Below are 17315 nucleotides of genomic sequence, written 5' to 3' on the forward strand. Positions count from 1 at the left end.
TGATAAAATGTCATCATTGAATTTTCCTAGCGAGCTACCTCTGTTTGTTGCAGACATTGGCCTTTTGGCCAAATTTGACAATCCCATCCCCTTGAGCTTCATCACATCTAGTAGAAGCTCATCCACTTCAGACACATCTACAACTAATTCAGGCTCAATGCTATCACCACAAGGAACTAACATCCCTAGCTTCTCAAGAGATGGTTGCATATTGTTCCCTACACAATAGTGTTCTCAGGTTCTAACTATTCATCGATTGATTCGGATCTCCTCACAATAGACATTGACAAACCCACATCCATGCTAGGCCTACTTCCCTCTACACCACAAGCTACACTCGTCCCCTCAGTTTCATTAGCATCCTTAAACTTTTGTATACACGGAAGGATGGACACGTCGCTCAAAAACTAAATAAAACCACGCCTATTAGGCAAAGGAGACATGGGTGATATTTAAGGCTGGTTGATGACCTCAGTGCTCACTTGAATCAATCCTCGCTTAGTACTAGAATCGAAGAATGGCTGACCTTATAGCTGTGTTCAATTCCACAACATCGAATCTGCCTTTTCATCTTCTCCTCCTAATCATGTTCATGGTATTCATGCCCACGGGCATCCTTGCCGGGTGCGTGTATATAAACATAGTCTTCCCTATAGATGACAATTTGGGGAAGTCCATTACAACAAACCACACTTGGTAGGTAGACCCAAGGTCTTAATCTTGATGTCTCTTAGAACTCCTACCATCCTTTTATACACCAAAAATTAGCTAACTAATTGCAACATGTTAGCCGATTGCAATGGCAAGGAACCTATTTCCAAATCCCATGCTCAAAGAATTCTATCAATGAAATCCCATCTTACCCTATCATAGGCCTTGTCGAGATCTATGCTGAGCATTATCCACTATCTATTTTGACTAAGGTCATACTCTATAGGTAATGTTAGATTCAGGACGATTTTGAAGATATCTCTTCCTTGAACAAACGTAAATTGTTTCTACCAAACCAGTTGAGATACCAACCATTTTATTCTGAAGCCACTATCTTTGTTGAGATACCAACCATTTGATTCTCAAGCCACTATCTTTGCAACATTTTGTAAGCTGTAGTTAACATTGTCAAGTATTTCCAATCCTTCAGGTTCAAATTGTTAGGCCTTTTTGGGATGAATTTAATGAGGCCTAGATTGACTGAAGGAGAGAGTATACCTTTCTCTGACGCCACATTCACCATTTCCAATTAATAATTGGTGAGGACATCCCAAAAATGCAGAAAAAACTCCTTCAAAAAGCCATCGATGTTTGGTAATTTCTCATCCTTTAATTGTCGGTGCTTTATATAGCTCTTATTGAGAAAAGGGCATGTGTATTTCTTGGACGGGGAAATTTGTAGGTGACTTGGGACTGCAATGCACATATCTCACTTGTTCATGTCTTCCTTTCTCTTTCTTCATCTTTAAGCAGACAAACGGGGTTTATTTAGTCATTTTAATCATTGCTAAGTTGTGGTCGTTTTATGTTGTAGATTACAAGACCAAACTAGAGATCATTGGCCCTACCTCACAAGATTTTCATCACACACTCTTGGAACCTAACAAACATTCAAAAAGGACATGATCTTTCACTATTCAAAACCAATGGACCAAAACCGATGGACCTATTGACCATTCTCCTCTCTCTCTCTCTCTACACACACACACACACACACACACACATATACATACATACATATATATATATTACTTGCAATATGGAAAAAGTAAATCTTCTAAACCAATTTCATTTCAATGGGAGCAAATGTTTGGAGTCAACAAAAAAGACAACCAAGTTGGATGCAAGATCTAAGGATGACAACAACATTATATAGACTGTAACAATGATAAATTATGAGCTCTTGTTTAGCATATCCTTACTCATGTATTTGTTTGGCTTCAATACCCAAAACGTACAAATCTTTTGGCATCACAAAATCAATAATAAAACCACACCCTTGACATTTTCGGGGAGGATCGAGTCGTAATGGACCCTACAATGACCTTCAAGCAAACCCAAGGTCATCGAATAAATATTATTTCTTGAAAAATTTTATTAAAAAACAATCATTTTAGCGGGTAACCTATATCTATATCATTTTTGTGGGTGAACTATTTTCACAGGTACATCATTTTTTATTGTGTGAACATAAAAAGGGACTTCTTCTATTGCCAAAATTTTGCAATTACATAGATGTGAACCTTTACTGTAGATGATACATAAACACAATTGCATTGGTTTTCTGTTTTGGGAATATTAAAAAAGGTCTTATTCTTATCACCGAAGTTTACAATTGCATGAATGTGAGCATCTAATTTTCATGGATCTCAAGTACTAATTCAAACAGATGTGAAGTGGCTTCCTCTAGGTCGATGCCACCTAATAATTCAAACCACGCCTTGTGCATCCTAGTTCTCTTTCCCACGGTAAAGTTTACTAAAGCCTCCCCCCAGGGCATGCCAAAAAGCATACGATATTATTTAAACAAGGATCCCTTGCCAAAATGGCCACATCCCCACTCATATTTAATGGTCCATCCCCTCTTTACTCTCTTTTCACTCATCCACCTTTCCCCATAGTCATTCACCTTCACTTGCATATTTCTCTTTCCCTTTCCACCTTTAAGTTTCCCTTTTAATAGTTATAGGCAAATTTTAGTGTAATATTTATCCGAGCTACTTTATATTTTCCCCAAACGAGTGATTGTGCCACCTTGTTGAAAGCAAGGTTGTAGTGGTGACTTCACCATAGATACCTCTCAAAGAACTCCACAAATTTACAAACCATGATGGACTACTTTTGCTTCAACTTAAAATTCAAAGAACCAACAACTTACTACTCTCATTTATGGAGCAACCTTGACAACCCCAACAAACAAGGAGGTACCTCATTTGCATACTGGACAAACCGTTCCATTGCATACATTTGCACATAATGCACACTAAGACTTACACCTACAATGACATTCCAAAAGGCAAGGCCTTAGTGGGATCCCACCTTGTTTTTCTTTGGGTTTGACCCACCTTTATTAATGTAAGCAGATTAGTCCTCTTTAATTTTGTTAAAAAAATGAACACAACCATCAGGTCGAGGGTTGGCTTAAATTTAATGTCAAGTGTGAGTTTGAGCTCCAATTTCTACCAATAGGGGCGGCTGACAAGACATTTCGACAATACGATAGTTGATTATTTCAATGCATAAGTTGCATTCGCATACTCGAGAGTCGTAATCATTTTTCTAGGCTTGGTGAATCGCCATCCCACTAAGATTGGCAACTTCTTGTAAAGGAGGAAAACGACTCCTAGTGTGAAGCACTTGCCATCTGAAAATCCAATTCCCTAAGAGGCACACCAAGTGTAATGGCGGTGTCCACACTGCTCAAGACGTCGACACATGCACCGCACCTGGGGTGGGCATCGTTATGTAGGTGAAAAAATCCATGGAAAGTCATCCCGCGGCCTATTCCTAAAGCACAAGTCCAGGTCCATCACACAATAGTAGGGGCAATGACTCACACAACAATAGCACGGCAGGTCACACAAAAGTAGTAGGACGAGGGTTGCGGCGGCGCTAAGTTCAAGTCGCAGGGAGGGAGTAGTTCGCCAGCCTAGGTGTGCGCAAAAGGAGCCAACTCTTAGCCCTAGATTGAGTTGAGACCCAAGCTCAGTCTGGGGTGTTAGAGACAACAAAGGAGCCTCCAAAATACTCATAGGCTGCCATGGAGCTCTCGAAGTCCTCCATGGAGAAGAAATATGCTATCTCAACCTACAACGAAGACACTCTCCTTTGCTGCCAATACAATGATAGAAAAAGGGGCCTTTGTTACACCAATTTAAGACTAAGGGTCTATAGGTTTGGATTTGAAGTCTCTAATAAGTGCTTTCCCATCTCTGTAAACAGCCCATTTACCTTCCTTGCGAGCTTCCTTCACTTAAGCTAATTCTGTGGTTTTCATCTTGAGTTGAGTCGGGGTGAGCTCCTTTGAAATCCATAGATTGGTGCCTCTTAACTTGTTGGTTTGCTTGAGAGTTTTGCTTCTTGCTAACTTGTCCTTCGAAACAAGCTAGGCTTGTGTCCCTTGTTGGAGGACACTAACCATATCTTTTGAGTCCCATTCAATCTAGGGGATTGCTTCTGTGACATGTTCCAGCTTTTCAGCTATGCTCCCATCCTACCAGCCCACGGGTAATCCTCCTATGCATAGAATCTGGATGTCGTTGGCCCTTTTCTCATGTTCTTTAACTTCTTCATAAACATCCCACATGTTGATTTTGTTGCCCATTTTGGCTATAATATCCTATTTTACTGAATGACCTGAGTGGTAACTGAGTCATGAACTTTGGTTACCAGCTTTGGTTCGAGTGCTACTTCACTTTGTAGCTGTAATACTTCTTGTATGATTTCTTGTTTTCCTTTGTTAGCACTAACTCTCCTAGAGACAATGTTTTAGGATTGAGTTGAGTGGGAGTTTTGTGATTATTCTTAGTGTTTTATGAATTTTCATTAAGAATTTCCTTAGATTGCTGTTGGCTTTTCATCTTCATCATCTTCTTCACCTTCATGAGCTTCTGAGAGACTTGGCTATGGTGAAGAACAAGGAAACCCCCTCTACCCTCGCTTCCTCCATAGCTAAGCCCTCCTCCAACAACCCAAAGAAGGACCAGCATCCTCCCCCCAAAAAGCTCTCTGTCTCTGCCTTCCTCGGTGGCCTTGACAACAAAAGTGATGCCCCCAGTAAACCCAAGACGACGATCCTCAGCTCCAAGGCAGCGATTGGGAAGAGGATGGTAGCGGTCAATATGCCAAGATCGACCTCAGTGTCACAGATCGAGATGTGAATAAGAAGGAGAAGAAGGAGCATGTTTGCCAAGTAGGAGGCCCTCAAAGATGACAGAAGTGCCTTCTCTGTCGTCATTGGCACTAAAGCTACCGTCATAGTGCAAGATCCCTGTCCCAAAGAAGCTCCTGGCATGCACAAGATCTCTGTCCTGAAGAACATCGATATCTTATTGGTAGAACAGGAAGTCATGGGGGATAACAAGAATGTGTTGGAGGTGGTGGTTGCTGCCAGGGAGGAACTTGGTATAACACTAGTAGCTTTGCATTCGGCCTGCACTCATTGTTGAGCTCATCCAATAGGAATTCTGTAGCTATGTGGATGGAGATCGAAGAATGCAAACTTGATATCAGCCTGTAGAGTACTCTCCCCTCTATTGATGAGGCATCCTTTGCCTATTGCACCAAAGCATTGTCCTTGTAAATGGCGTCCCAATTTTTCATTGCAGATGGACCTGTGTAGCTAGAGTAGCTCTCCCGATCATTATGAAGTATGTGTTCGTTGTCCGTCTCATCTTGTTGGGCCTATATAGCCAGAATAGATCTACGAATGGGCTTGTGTAGCCCAAATTTCTCTCGCAGATGATCAAAAGAGTGATGTAAAGGATCTGTTGTCATCGTCGGTCGTTCATGGATTATCCCTCCTCATCCATATTTCGGTGAAGGCCTTTTGATCAAGAACCATAGGGTGGTCCAAACACACTAAAACATTAGGCAAAAGGTGTGGTGTTTGGCGATTCAACTTGAAAATCTTACATTCAATGAAGAAGCACTTTCAGGCCAAAGGATTGGAGAGCATGTCTTCTGGTGTAGCAGATCCGATGGATCTTCTCAGGCTGGCGTGTGATGTTAGCCCTATCTATACTCTTGAAGCTCCGGATCTTGTGGTTGAATCGCAAAGAGAAGGTAGCAATTTTTTTTATGGGAACTTGCCTGAAACTATAGAGTTATCAAGCAAGCAAGAGATTCCAACATCCAAAATGGATACAAATCTCGATCCTATATTATATTGAAGACAAATGCAACTGAGGATGTCCTCCTCATGGAATGTGAGTTCAAAGAAACTAGAAGGAATGCTGCTAAAACCCTCCTTATTCGTCATCCAATGAGTGATCCTCCAGCTGAAGTGGTAAATCAAGCTAGTCAGCTTATAGTTGCATGTGACCTAAAATCGCTCAAAAGCTTTGTTCTTCCTTCTAATCAGGTCAAAGGATGAATTGCCCATCTCATTCACTATTTCTCCAAGGATTAATTAGCACATTTGTGAAATCCTTGCTTCGTGAGAAGCTTGAGAAATAAAAAAGTGTTGATCTCTATGTGATATAGACGCATTGGTGAGTGTTGAAGTATGGGTCATTAGCATGCTCACCATCCATGTCCTTATGGTGGCTCATATGTGTATATGTTGTATAACATATCCTGGTGGCTGCTCCATATAGACTTCTTCTTGCAAATCACCATGGAAGAAAGCATTCTTTACATCCATCTGATGTAAAGACCATCCCTTTGATGCAGCCATAGCAATGACTGCTCTTACGGTTGCCATCTTTGCAACAAGACTGAATGTTTCTTCGTAATCAATGCCATATGTCTGTGCATACCCCTTGACAACTAATCTTGTGTTGTATCTGTTCACAGAACCATCTGCATTGTGCTTCACCTTATAAACCCACTTGTAACCAATTGCATTCTTGTCTTTAGGCAACAATATTAAAGCCTATGATAGAAGCGCATCTTCTTCGAATGGTTGTGCTCTTCATATTTATCACCGCCCAAGGTTGCAAGCATTTTGTGATTAGCTTGATGTACCCAAACTTCTCAACTTGACCCTTTAGAGGTCTATTTCTAGAAGGACTATGGATGTACTTGAAGTGACTTTAGTTTCTTGAAGTACTATGGATGTACTTGGAGTGACTTTAGTTTCTTTCAAAGCCCATGTTGGAGCATGGTTGAGTAGAAACCATCATGGTAATGGGACATAAAAGCTCAAATTTGGCATCACTCATCATCTTTATTATGTTTGTGTCACTTGATTATGCAAAGAAAAACTAGAGCTACAAGGAAATATTGAGACAAAAAAAAAACTATTTACACCTGAAGGTTTTCCTCATTCCGCAAACGTATCATGTGGGTACCACTCCCCCCAAAAACCTGAATTTTTTTTTAAGTGCCAAAAATGACCCTTCCAAACCTTCCCTCAAACCATGCCTATGCACACAAATCACTTTCCAACCACTAAATCCTTATTCTTCTCACCATAATCACTTTCCAACCCCTGAATCCTTCTTCTGCTCATAATAGACACTTTCTGATCCTTGAATCATTCTTCCTCTCACCATAATCGCTTTTCTTCTTCACACCATAGTTTGCAAGGCTATTTTTCAAACCCTCTTGTGGCTTCATTGCAAGATTCTCTTACAATGTGGTGCTTGGTAGTTGGCAGTGCAACAACAAAGCATAGGATGTAAGCTACACAGTGCATGCTCATTTTAATGCTATTTAATGATCTTTTTTTTTTTGGCTTTAAATCCCTAATTCCAACCTTGTTTTTCACATCCTCTCATGGTTCCATTTCAGAATCTTACCAGGAAGAAGTAGAAGTGCTCCATAAGTTACAAGCACATGTGACAAAATGTGTGCTTGGTAGGTGATGGTGGGCAAGCAAGCATAGTGTACAAGCTACATGGTGCATGAGGGCTAACTTCTAGAGATTCTTAACTTCCTTCTCCCTGTAGCTTGTTGGATGAACATCATTCAAAATATCTCAAGCATGTGGAAGCAATCTCGAATGCATTTCAAGGAATTAAGCATTGATGGATTTATTTTATGCTTGTTGTCTTATTCTTGCTAGTTGTTCTTCTTTACCCAACAAAAACTTGGATGTGTGTATGGATTGGATGGGTATGAGTATGGTGTGTGTGTGTGTGTGTGCGCGCGTGTGCGTGTGTATGCACACATGCCTATGTGTGCATGTGTGCACATATGTGTGTGTGTGCACGCACGCACGTGTGTGTGTGTGTGGGTGGGGTATTTAATAAGATTTTGGAAAAAATCTCATTTATGGGGTTTTTATTAATACAAAATAAAAAAATGTGTGTGTGTGTAGTACATGTCTAGGGATTGTGGATGAGTGAGAGAATTAGTGGTGGTAAAGCTAAGGGAGGAAAATTTTGAAGCACTAATCCAATGCCTAATCAAATAATTCTTTTTTGTTTTCAAATTTTTTGGGAAAGCATCCAATCAAAAGTTTTAAAAAGTTTGGGAATCTAGTCCTATGCAATTTAACTTTGAAATTAGTCATTTCCCCACATAGGCATTCCTAAAAGGAAATAGCCATTCAAATGGCATTTTATTTCTTTTTTATTTGGGGGAAATGGCTCTCCATGACCCCAAATAGACATTCCCTCCAAAAAAAAAAAAAAAAAAACTTGCCATTTGGCCCTGTGTGTTCTGAGGCATGATTTTGGGCTAAACAGCATCGTTGTCTAGCCCAAATTCATGCTTGAGCACATAGAGGGCCAAATGCCATGTTTTTTCAAACGAATTGGGGAAATTTAGCTCTCCATGGCCCAAATAAAAATTCCCTCAAATTTTTTTTGGGGAAAAATGGCCATTTGGCCCTACGTGCATAGGGCCATTTAGCCCTATGTCATAATCCACCATCGCCCCAAATCTACATTTTAGAATCAGACACGTAAATCCAAGTAGAATAAATAGCCCAAAGTGCCTTTTTGTGATCTTTGAGCCACTATTTCCCCATCTAAATTTAGAACGTATCAAAGTTGTACTTGCTATAAAGTATAATACTCTCATATAGACTTTCCCCAAAACAAATCATCTTCTTGTACATATTTGCCTTTTAAAAATGGTCATTGTCAATATTTTGATGACAAGTATATCAAAATTGTGAACCCAAGCATGGAAGCAAAAATATAGTCCATTAAGCTAGGGTCTCACAATGGGTAATGGGTTTTCATAACATGTACACGTATTATACTCTACAAGGTTGATCTACATGTTGGAACATGAAGCCAAAGTGAGTGTTTTCTAGTGTTCTAAAGTAGTACTAGACAATTTATATCCTAGAGTGCCATGTGTCACTATGGGACTTATCCCATATACATGTGACATCTAGAGTGTGTGTGCCTATTGTATAAAGGCATTGTACTTTCTAGTTTTGGGATATCAATCAACATCAAGCTCTCTTGGCCTACATGTGAGTACTCTTGGTTATCATTGCTTTGCACTTGTATTGTCATTTCATTTCCATTTCATTCCGTTCCTGTGCCTTCATGTGGTATCAGAGCCACTGCTCTTTTGCTCCTAGAGATTGAGGAGAGGGAGGCCAAAAAGAGAAGCCATGCCCTCTCTCTCTTTCTCTAAGTGCAAGAGAGTATGCTCTCCTCCATCTTGAAGACCTGCTGCCCGACATCTTGAAGACAAGGCCATCTCCAGCTGCTGCCCCGATTTTTGCTCCACAAATTGCTCCTGCTGCCCATCAATCTGCCCGTGTTGAAGCCCAAATTCTGCTCTTGTTTAGGCTGCCACGCTCTTGTTCCTACTGCAGATCTGCCCGCATTATTTGATGCTGCCCGTGAACCTCTTCTTCGACATTCCTGCTGTAGATCTGCCCGTGCTATTTGCTGCTGTTTGAGACCTCCTGAGGCTGCTCGTTTTTCTACTCCAAAGGCCGCTTCAGTTCTGCCCATTGCCACTGCGAACAGCCCGCCACTCTACCCAGCATTTTTTGTTTGAGACATTGGAAGAGCTGCCGCACGTTGCTGTCCTTCATTGATGCTGATCTGTTCGTGATGCTGAAGGAGCTGCCCACGAATTTCTGAAGTTGCTGCCTCTCCTACGTAGCTTTTGCCTGCGTGAAGCTTTGGTTGGCCACCTAGTTTGTGGAGAAGCTACTGAATGCTATCGTGGAGGAGTGCTGATTACTACCTGTGTGGGGAGATCTCTGATTTCTACAAAGAAGAGTTGCTGAATTCTGCCCTGCTTCATTTCCTACTTGAGATAGTGACGATCACAAGGTTCCACCTCTGAATTTGCTACTTGCAAGTTGATTGCCATGGAGTCCTCGAAGTCAAGTGCCTTTATTGAAAAGTTCACGGGTAAGAACTTTCTAACATGGCAAACAAAGCTGCGTCTTATCCTTATGAAAGACGGGGTGTGGAACGTGGTTTGTGGCAAGGATAAAAAGCCACAATCGGATGAGAAGAAAATTCTACACTGGGAGAATTTAAACGACAAAGCCCTTTCTCTCATTGGTTTGGGTTTGGGTGATGAAGTTATTCATCATCTTGACTTTGATTCCACTGCTCAAGAATTATGGGAGAAGTTTGAAGGTCTTTTCGGCAATAAGGTAATCAATTCTAAGGTCTTTCTCCGCCAAAAATTCTTCAAACTCCAGATGAAGCATGAGGACTCTCTTCTCGCCCATCTGAATCATATGGAGTCTCTCATCACTCAACTTGCTGCGTTGAAGGCCCCAGTTGGGGATGATGACCAGGTCGCGGTGCTCCTCACAAGCATTGAAGACATTCCTAAGTATCGGGAGATTATACCAGCATTAAGAGTGGCAAGCATGAGCTACCATGACATGGTTGCTATGCTTCTTGATCATGAAAGAAGGCATATTGATACTCCTGACGCCAATGCACTATTTTCTAAAGGGAGGTTTCCTAAAGGAAAAGGTAACTTCAAACCTATCAAGTGCACTTACTGTGGGAAGCTTGGTCACACCGAAGATCGTTGCTTCCAAAAGCTGGCCAAACAACAATCTAAAGACCATGCCAACTTGGTTGGGACTATATCCAAGGAAGATGAAGACGATGCAGACATCTCTACTCCAATTCATGCTCTCACTGCTCACATCCTAAACTGATCTGAGAAGCATACCATTCATGTCTAGAATTGGTACTCTATTTCTTGAATAAGCAATAGTAGTGGTAATCGTGATCATCATTGTCATTGTGGTTGTTCAATTTCTCGATGCCAAGTTAGCAAAAACATTTGGGATCAGCACCAAGTATTCTTTTTTAGTACTAGGGAGATTTTTGGTTCTTGGGCTAAGTCTAGTTCTTGGGCGAGTTCCCGAACTAAGTCTGCTTCCCTACCATCTTGAACAATTCCATTACTAAATTTTGAAAGAGAAACACACAATAATATTTTAATGATAAAACAAAAACTTGTCCAATTCCCTTAGTGAAGCCTGAAAGAGAAACACAAAATAATATTTTAATTTGTCCATAAACCTCCCTATTTGCAAACATGTAGAAAGTGCATAACAAGGATAGGATAAACATTTAAAATTGATGATTAACTTGATCAACTAATAGACATTGGGATTCCCCCCTTAAAAAAAGTGCAGCAAAGGATTTGAATTACATGGTAGTTGAAAGGGATACTAAACCAATTTTTTTGCTACTGTATTATGTTGTATTGCATGTATTTTGTTCCTACTGTATTATGTTATATTGCACGCATTTGTTCCTAATGTATTATGTTGTATTGCATGTACTCTATTGGTAATATACCGATATAATGCAACCATACTGCAAGATGCTATTTCACCAATTGTATTACATTGACATTAAAATAAAATCACTAGCCTCATCAACCTACATGCATTCTAATCTTGTTGCAAATCTACATGCCACTTGCACTTGCATATATACTACTCTCTTGGAAAGGGAAAAAGACTAAGTCTCTAATTGTATCAAGCCACCTATGCATATTTCACCGAACATCAGAATGGGGGAAATAATGCATTCACCCAACAAACACTCTATATTACCCCTTCATTCCAATAATCTCTATTCAATTGCAATTCTTGTTACACCAGTAAATCCCTTGCCCCCCTCCCAGATACCCAATTTATATTTGATTCTGGATAGATATATGACACTTGTACTTGTAGATTATGAATAAATTCAAAAGGACATAAATATAGTTGGGCTCCAAAACGTGAAGGCATGTATTCATGATCAAGTGATGTGTAGATCTCAACACTCCACACCTTTACTAGATAGGAATACAATGCATCACATGTGGTGGCCCATGGAATAGTGGGACTATCGTGCTCGTTCTTGTGCGTAACCACTGCAATTGTTCAGCTATTTGAAGCCAGCACAATGGTCAAGCTATTTTAGCTTTTTTCGTAGCTATTTTGGACAAAAGTAAATCAACCACTATTTTTACTATATACTCACAGCCACATGCATTTTCTTGAATTGTAAAGCTCTTCTAGTGCATGTTCATGATTGTAGAGACACTAATATTTTAGGATTTAAGATATTTTTCACGATCTCTTGACTATATAGATCTTCACGTCCACATCAACTTTTGTGAGACCCGCTACCTCGTTCATTGATGTACAGTCTCCTACAAAACACGCCTTGTCTTTTGAAGTCTTTATTTTTTAATCCCTTTACTTTTTATGACCATGTCTTTCAACATGGCCATTCTTTCCACAATGACAATAGATGCATTTTTCTTTGCTTTCACTTTTTGTACTGTTATTTTTTTCCTTCAACGTATACGTAGGTTCTCGTGTAGGTTAAAATGTCTCGTATTATCTTTCTTCAGTAAGAACAAAGCCATGAGATCTTGGAAATCTAGATTCTCTAAACTTATGCCAATTTAGGGTATCTATGAGATAGAATAAGGTACATATTTACTTTAGCATCTTTTTCTTCTACCTTGGAACCTAGAGCTGTTAATTGCTTTAAAAAGCTTGTGTTTGATTAAGAGAGGCACATAAACTTTTAGTCTCACCCACATGGAAGCTAAACAATTCTTATTTCAAGAGTGCTCTATAATTTTTCATTTTTTTGCCACATTAAGAGATGTTGATTACCCAATTCCCCAATGCCAACCTCATCACATCCACATGATGAAAATACTTAGGACCCAGAGCTCTTGCCCAACATGTTAACAACTTTCTTGCTCTTTTGTATTTGGTTTGTTGTATGCACTTGAAACAAAACCCCACAAACCCCTTTGCATAAAGTATAAACAAGTTGTTAGCTTCCATGATGCAAAGTTTCTGCCATTGAACTTTTGAACAAACATCTATCTTGACCCTCTACTCTTTCACAAAGACCTCAACCAAAGCTTCAAATAAAACCCTTGGAGGAGGAGGCACTCACTATTTCTCCAATGACATATCAACACTTCACAAGTAATTAGGCCCATAGACAACAACGTTATAATACCAAATGCTAGAAATTAATGCATGCAACATGTCTACTCTTTCTTACACATCAAGATGGATACTCAACTCTCACGTAAAATATCACATGAAATACGAATAGAGAATGAGTAACATCAGTGCAATAAACTCAATGATGCAACTTGATTATCATGAAATAATGACAGAAGACTTACGACTGACTTGCAACACACCTCTATAAAGTTTGTTGTTGCATTTACAAAAGACTAGGATGACCTAGTTGAGTATTAAGGACCTAATAACTGACAAGCAAGAGTATAATAGAAGATGAGAAAGAGACTTAGCTACTATCATTGGAACTAATAAGAATCTCATAGGCCAAGCCTATGTTCAAAGAGAACTAGACCTCCTTTTGTACCTCATTGTAGAAATCATCCCAACTGACTCATTAGTTGAAGAAGCCATCATCAACACACCACATTGAAAGCATGTAGAGTGGCATGGCTATCCATGCATTACACAAGCCACCACATCAAATGTGCTTAAGCCAAGACTTGCACATGATCCCAATGCCATACATAGCCAAATTTCCTCCCACACATCTCAATAGTTGCCTATCTCCTCTCCCATAAACTTAGCCAAAGAAACGCCCTCCCACTAAGATATTCCAGTCTCCCCCCAAGATCCATCTATCTCCTTCCATCTTCTTGTGCAAAAAATCCTAGTAGACTGCTCGCTCATTTGCAACAGTCGGGGCATGAATATTTACCAGATTGAAGGAGAAGCCCCCAACAACTAGTTCTACAACTAGCACACATCCCGCTTCATCACGGAATAGTTCCTTGCTTTGCACTGAAGCTTTAGTAGAACTGCCAGCCCTCCTCTTCCTCTCTGTGGGCTGTTGACAAAAGTTGAGTACCCGAGCTTCTCTATGGCTATCTGGAATCCATCTGATTGATCGCATTTGAGTTCTTGCATCATAACTACCTGAGCTTTCCACTCACCTATCATCCGACATCATGCTTTTTGCTTGATTCTGTCAAAAACCCCTATCACATTCCATGAGACCAATGTGCATCGAGAGAGCCCCTTCATCGTGGAGATCTTACTGGGCTAGCACTTTGCATGCATCCCACAGAAAATGAAACTTGTTTTCTTTTCCACTTTGTGCCACATTCCTTGCCATGTTCTTAATTTTCTTAAAAACTGCCTCGGTCCGTTTCGTATGATTGCTTTCCTGCCATGGTTTCTTGGGGCCAGCTTTTTCCTCCAACAATTACTTACAATAATTTGCATTGGGTAGTTCTTCATCTTCTCTGCCAGCTTCCACTTCAATGGAGGCTGCAAGCACCGATTAAGAACCACAGTCACCGACTGAGAAGCTGGGGGGGTTGCCGATTTACCTTTTTTGCTAGTCATCATCAACAATTTTTCCGTCTTGGTTTTTGACGGAGGAGCACTGGACTGCCGATCAGTCATGGCATGCTTTGGATCTGGGCGCTTGATCTGACTTGGCACTCGTTTTTTGTAATGCTATCACCTCTGTCACACCCGAATGGTCTTTCACCCGCAACTTGTGAAGCTAAGGGCTTGAGTTCAGGATCTCCTTCATCGTGCTAGGAGCGTCCTTCAATTGAGTAGTTGGACGAGCTGGGAAGACTTCGCCGTCTCATCTTGAGTCTTTTCACCTCAGGCAACTTTGGTGTTCTCTTCTTTCATAGGGAAATTTATGGCATAATGGATGGTTTGTTTTGTCAACATAAGTAGCAGGAATCCGAGAAAGGCTCGAACACCACTTTATGAGAAATCCATACTTCATTAGAAAGACAGAGTTTAACAAAACTCGAGACTTCCTAGCTACGATCCCCTAGCCACGATCCCAAAGAAGCCACACCCTCTTTGGTATGAAAACTCTCTGTCTGGCACCACCAAGACTTTCCCCAGTGCATTCACAGATAACATCCAGACTAGATCCCAGCCAAGAAGGCATGGAAGGAAACTCCACCCATACAGGGGCATTCTCTGTACATGAACTTATCAATGTTGAAACTGGGACTCGATAGAAGCACTGCACCCGTGAACATGTATGGATTCCCCAAGATATTATTTCTGAGTTCAGTCGAGACATAGCGAACCAAAAAGAATCCCTTGCCTAGAAACCGTGCGTCATATCCCTCTGCGGGGACACCACACTCCAAAGCTAGAAACTCCCAAAGCTCACCAAAAATAGGGACTCTACCAGTGAAAAACATGTACACACCTTCGTTAGCCAGCTTATCAAGTTCTTTCTTGAAAACTCAAGTTTGTATTCCACCTCGTGACAAACACTGCTTTCGTGCAAATCAATTTTGGACAGGTGGGCTTCCCTCTTGGCAACATCCTCAGTAGGATCTAGGCTTCTTCATGGGGGAGAGAAGAAAAACTGTTGCGTAGCTTCCTTGCTAATGTTTCTGTGTATGAAGGGGGGGACTTAGGCGTTTCCTTCCTTTGCTTGATAGAGGCTTCTTCTTTTGCATCTCCCAATTGGGGAAGGGAAGAATCAGTACCTCACACTGATTCCGAGAGAGGCTAACATACCACCTCACCAACTTCGATTAATGCACCATTCATCTGAGCGTCCTCACAGAGATCCTGAAAAGACTTCTCACACCTCATGCACTTCAAGCTGCCATGGGGAAGCCTGCTAGACTAATGCTCTCCTTGCATGCAAAGGATGCGGCAATGGAGCTTAACTTCTTGACAATCGAGGCTCACTCATAGCTTCCCGCCCAAGCTCAATTTTTAGCATCTACAGAAATATTATCAATGCCTTTCGACTCCTTTTTCGTTTGTTGATTTTTTAGAGATCATTCTCTAGACATATCAAATCTACCGGTCTACCGGATCAATAGAGGTCTTTGTGAACCTGGCAACCTCGAGAAACGAACCAACATTGCATGTCATTACTCTCATCCCTCCCTCTTCAACTTGTCTGCATATTGGCAGGTAGTTGGCATACCTCACTTGCTCATCTCACCTACTCACCCTCTCTTGGTTGAGAGTACTCTCCCAATATGCAGGTAGTTGGCATACCTCACTTGCTCATCTCACCTACTCACCCTCTTGGTTGAGAGTAGGGCGAAGACCTTGTCCAATTGCAATGGGCAATTTCGGAGAGTAGTTCCGAGTGGGGAGTAGGTAGCTCCAGCTGGGGCCTCCCCTCTGCTCTTGCTGAAGTGTCCAAACTTGAAAAGGCTTTCCGCTGAATATATATAAAGCGTAATAAGCTACTTAACGCTCGTGGTCTGGTACCTTACGAGTTACAAGGATCCCACGTCTATTTTTTGCCTTTGCTTCCCTTTCCATCTCCGCCTTCCTCACTAGATCTGATCACCATTGCCCCCTGCATCGATCTAGCAAGTACGTAGATTTTCAGCCAATATTATTACCGAGGTGAAGTCCGTTGCTAGCTTGGCTGCACTTCCTCCATGAAAATGCGGAGACGACGATTTTTCGCATGGTTCAGCGACGATTCGCAATCCAGGATCGGCCGATTGCTTAGATCGTCTGGGTTTAATTAGAAGCAAGAAAAAACTCGGGTGGAGATCCTCCTGATACTCTCGAGCTACAAAGGTGTGGAGAGATGGCCTCCTCGAAGACTTCGATGCGTTCTAAACCGATTCCTCAAGCTCTTGCAAACGGAACCGTTCCACACCTTGAGGCAGATGTCCTGGCGAAGGAGCTGAGGGCTTTTGAGGCTGAAACTTTCGACGCCGATTCTTATGTGCAGTCTAGATGTCAGACCATGAGCGAAAAGGTAAACGTCTCCTTTCTGATAAAGAAAATATAGGAAACTCTTTTTGATCTGCGAGCTGTCCTTTGTGGCTTCCACTGTGCGCTGCCACGAAATTTTGTCCGTCTTTAGTATTGAACAATTGTGGTTAAATCAAGTCTGAGATCCGTCGACCTGATTCTGCCTCATGCCTTGCGAAGGAAATTTACGACGACCTCGGTTAATGAGTGTCTAACTGGCTTTTCAGCATGGTTTCCTTCTCTTCTTGTTTGAGCATTGTGAAGCGGACGTTATATATCATCACTGGAGGAGTAGAGAAGAAAGCCTCCTCTAACAAAAGAGCGGCGTCCCTTTCTTGCCAATGTGCCATATATGCAGCACACGCACCTACTCTCTGCGTTTTTTAATAGTTCATTTTCTGCTGCGATGTTTCTTTTGAAGCTGATATGAATTTGCAGATGTAAGAGTTCAGTCACACAATTATCAGTGGTTAAC

General features: G+C 41.2%; 1 protein-coding gene across 1 annotated transcript in view; it reads left to right on the plus strand.

The window, feature by feature from the left end:
- The first annotated feature begins 16244 nt into the window (after nt 1-16244).
- EXO84B (exocyst complex component 84B) overlaps nt 16245-17315 on the plus strand; it is a 134606-nt gene continuing 133535 nt past the window's right edge. Inside the window, exon 1 of the mRNA XM_087384532.1 lies at nt 16245-16844. Coding sequence (XP_087240658.1) covers nt 16671-16844 — 174 coding nt within the window. The 5' untranslated portion in view covers nt 16245-16670. The remainder of the gene's footprint in view (nt 16845-17315) is intronic.

The sequence above is a fragment of the Dipteris shenzhenensis genome, chromosome 14 (genome assembly GCF_047967505.1).
Source record: "Dipteris shenzhenensis isolate YYH24624 ecotype China chromosome 14, Dip_SZ_1.0, whole genome shotgun sequence".
NCBI lineage: Eukaryota > Viridiplantae > Streptophyta > Polypodiopsida > Gleicheniales > Dipteridaceae > Dipteris > Dipteris shenzhenensis.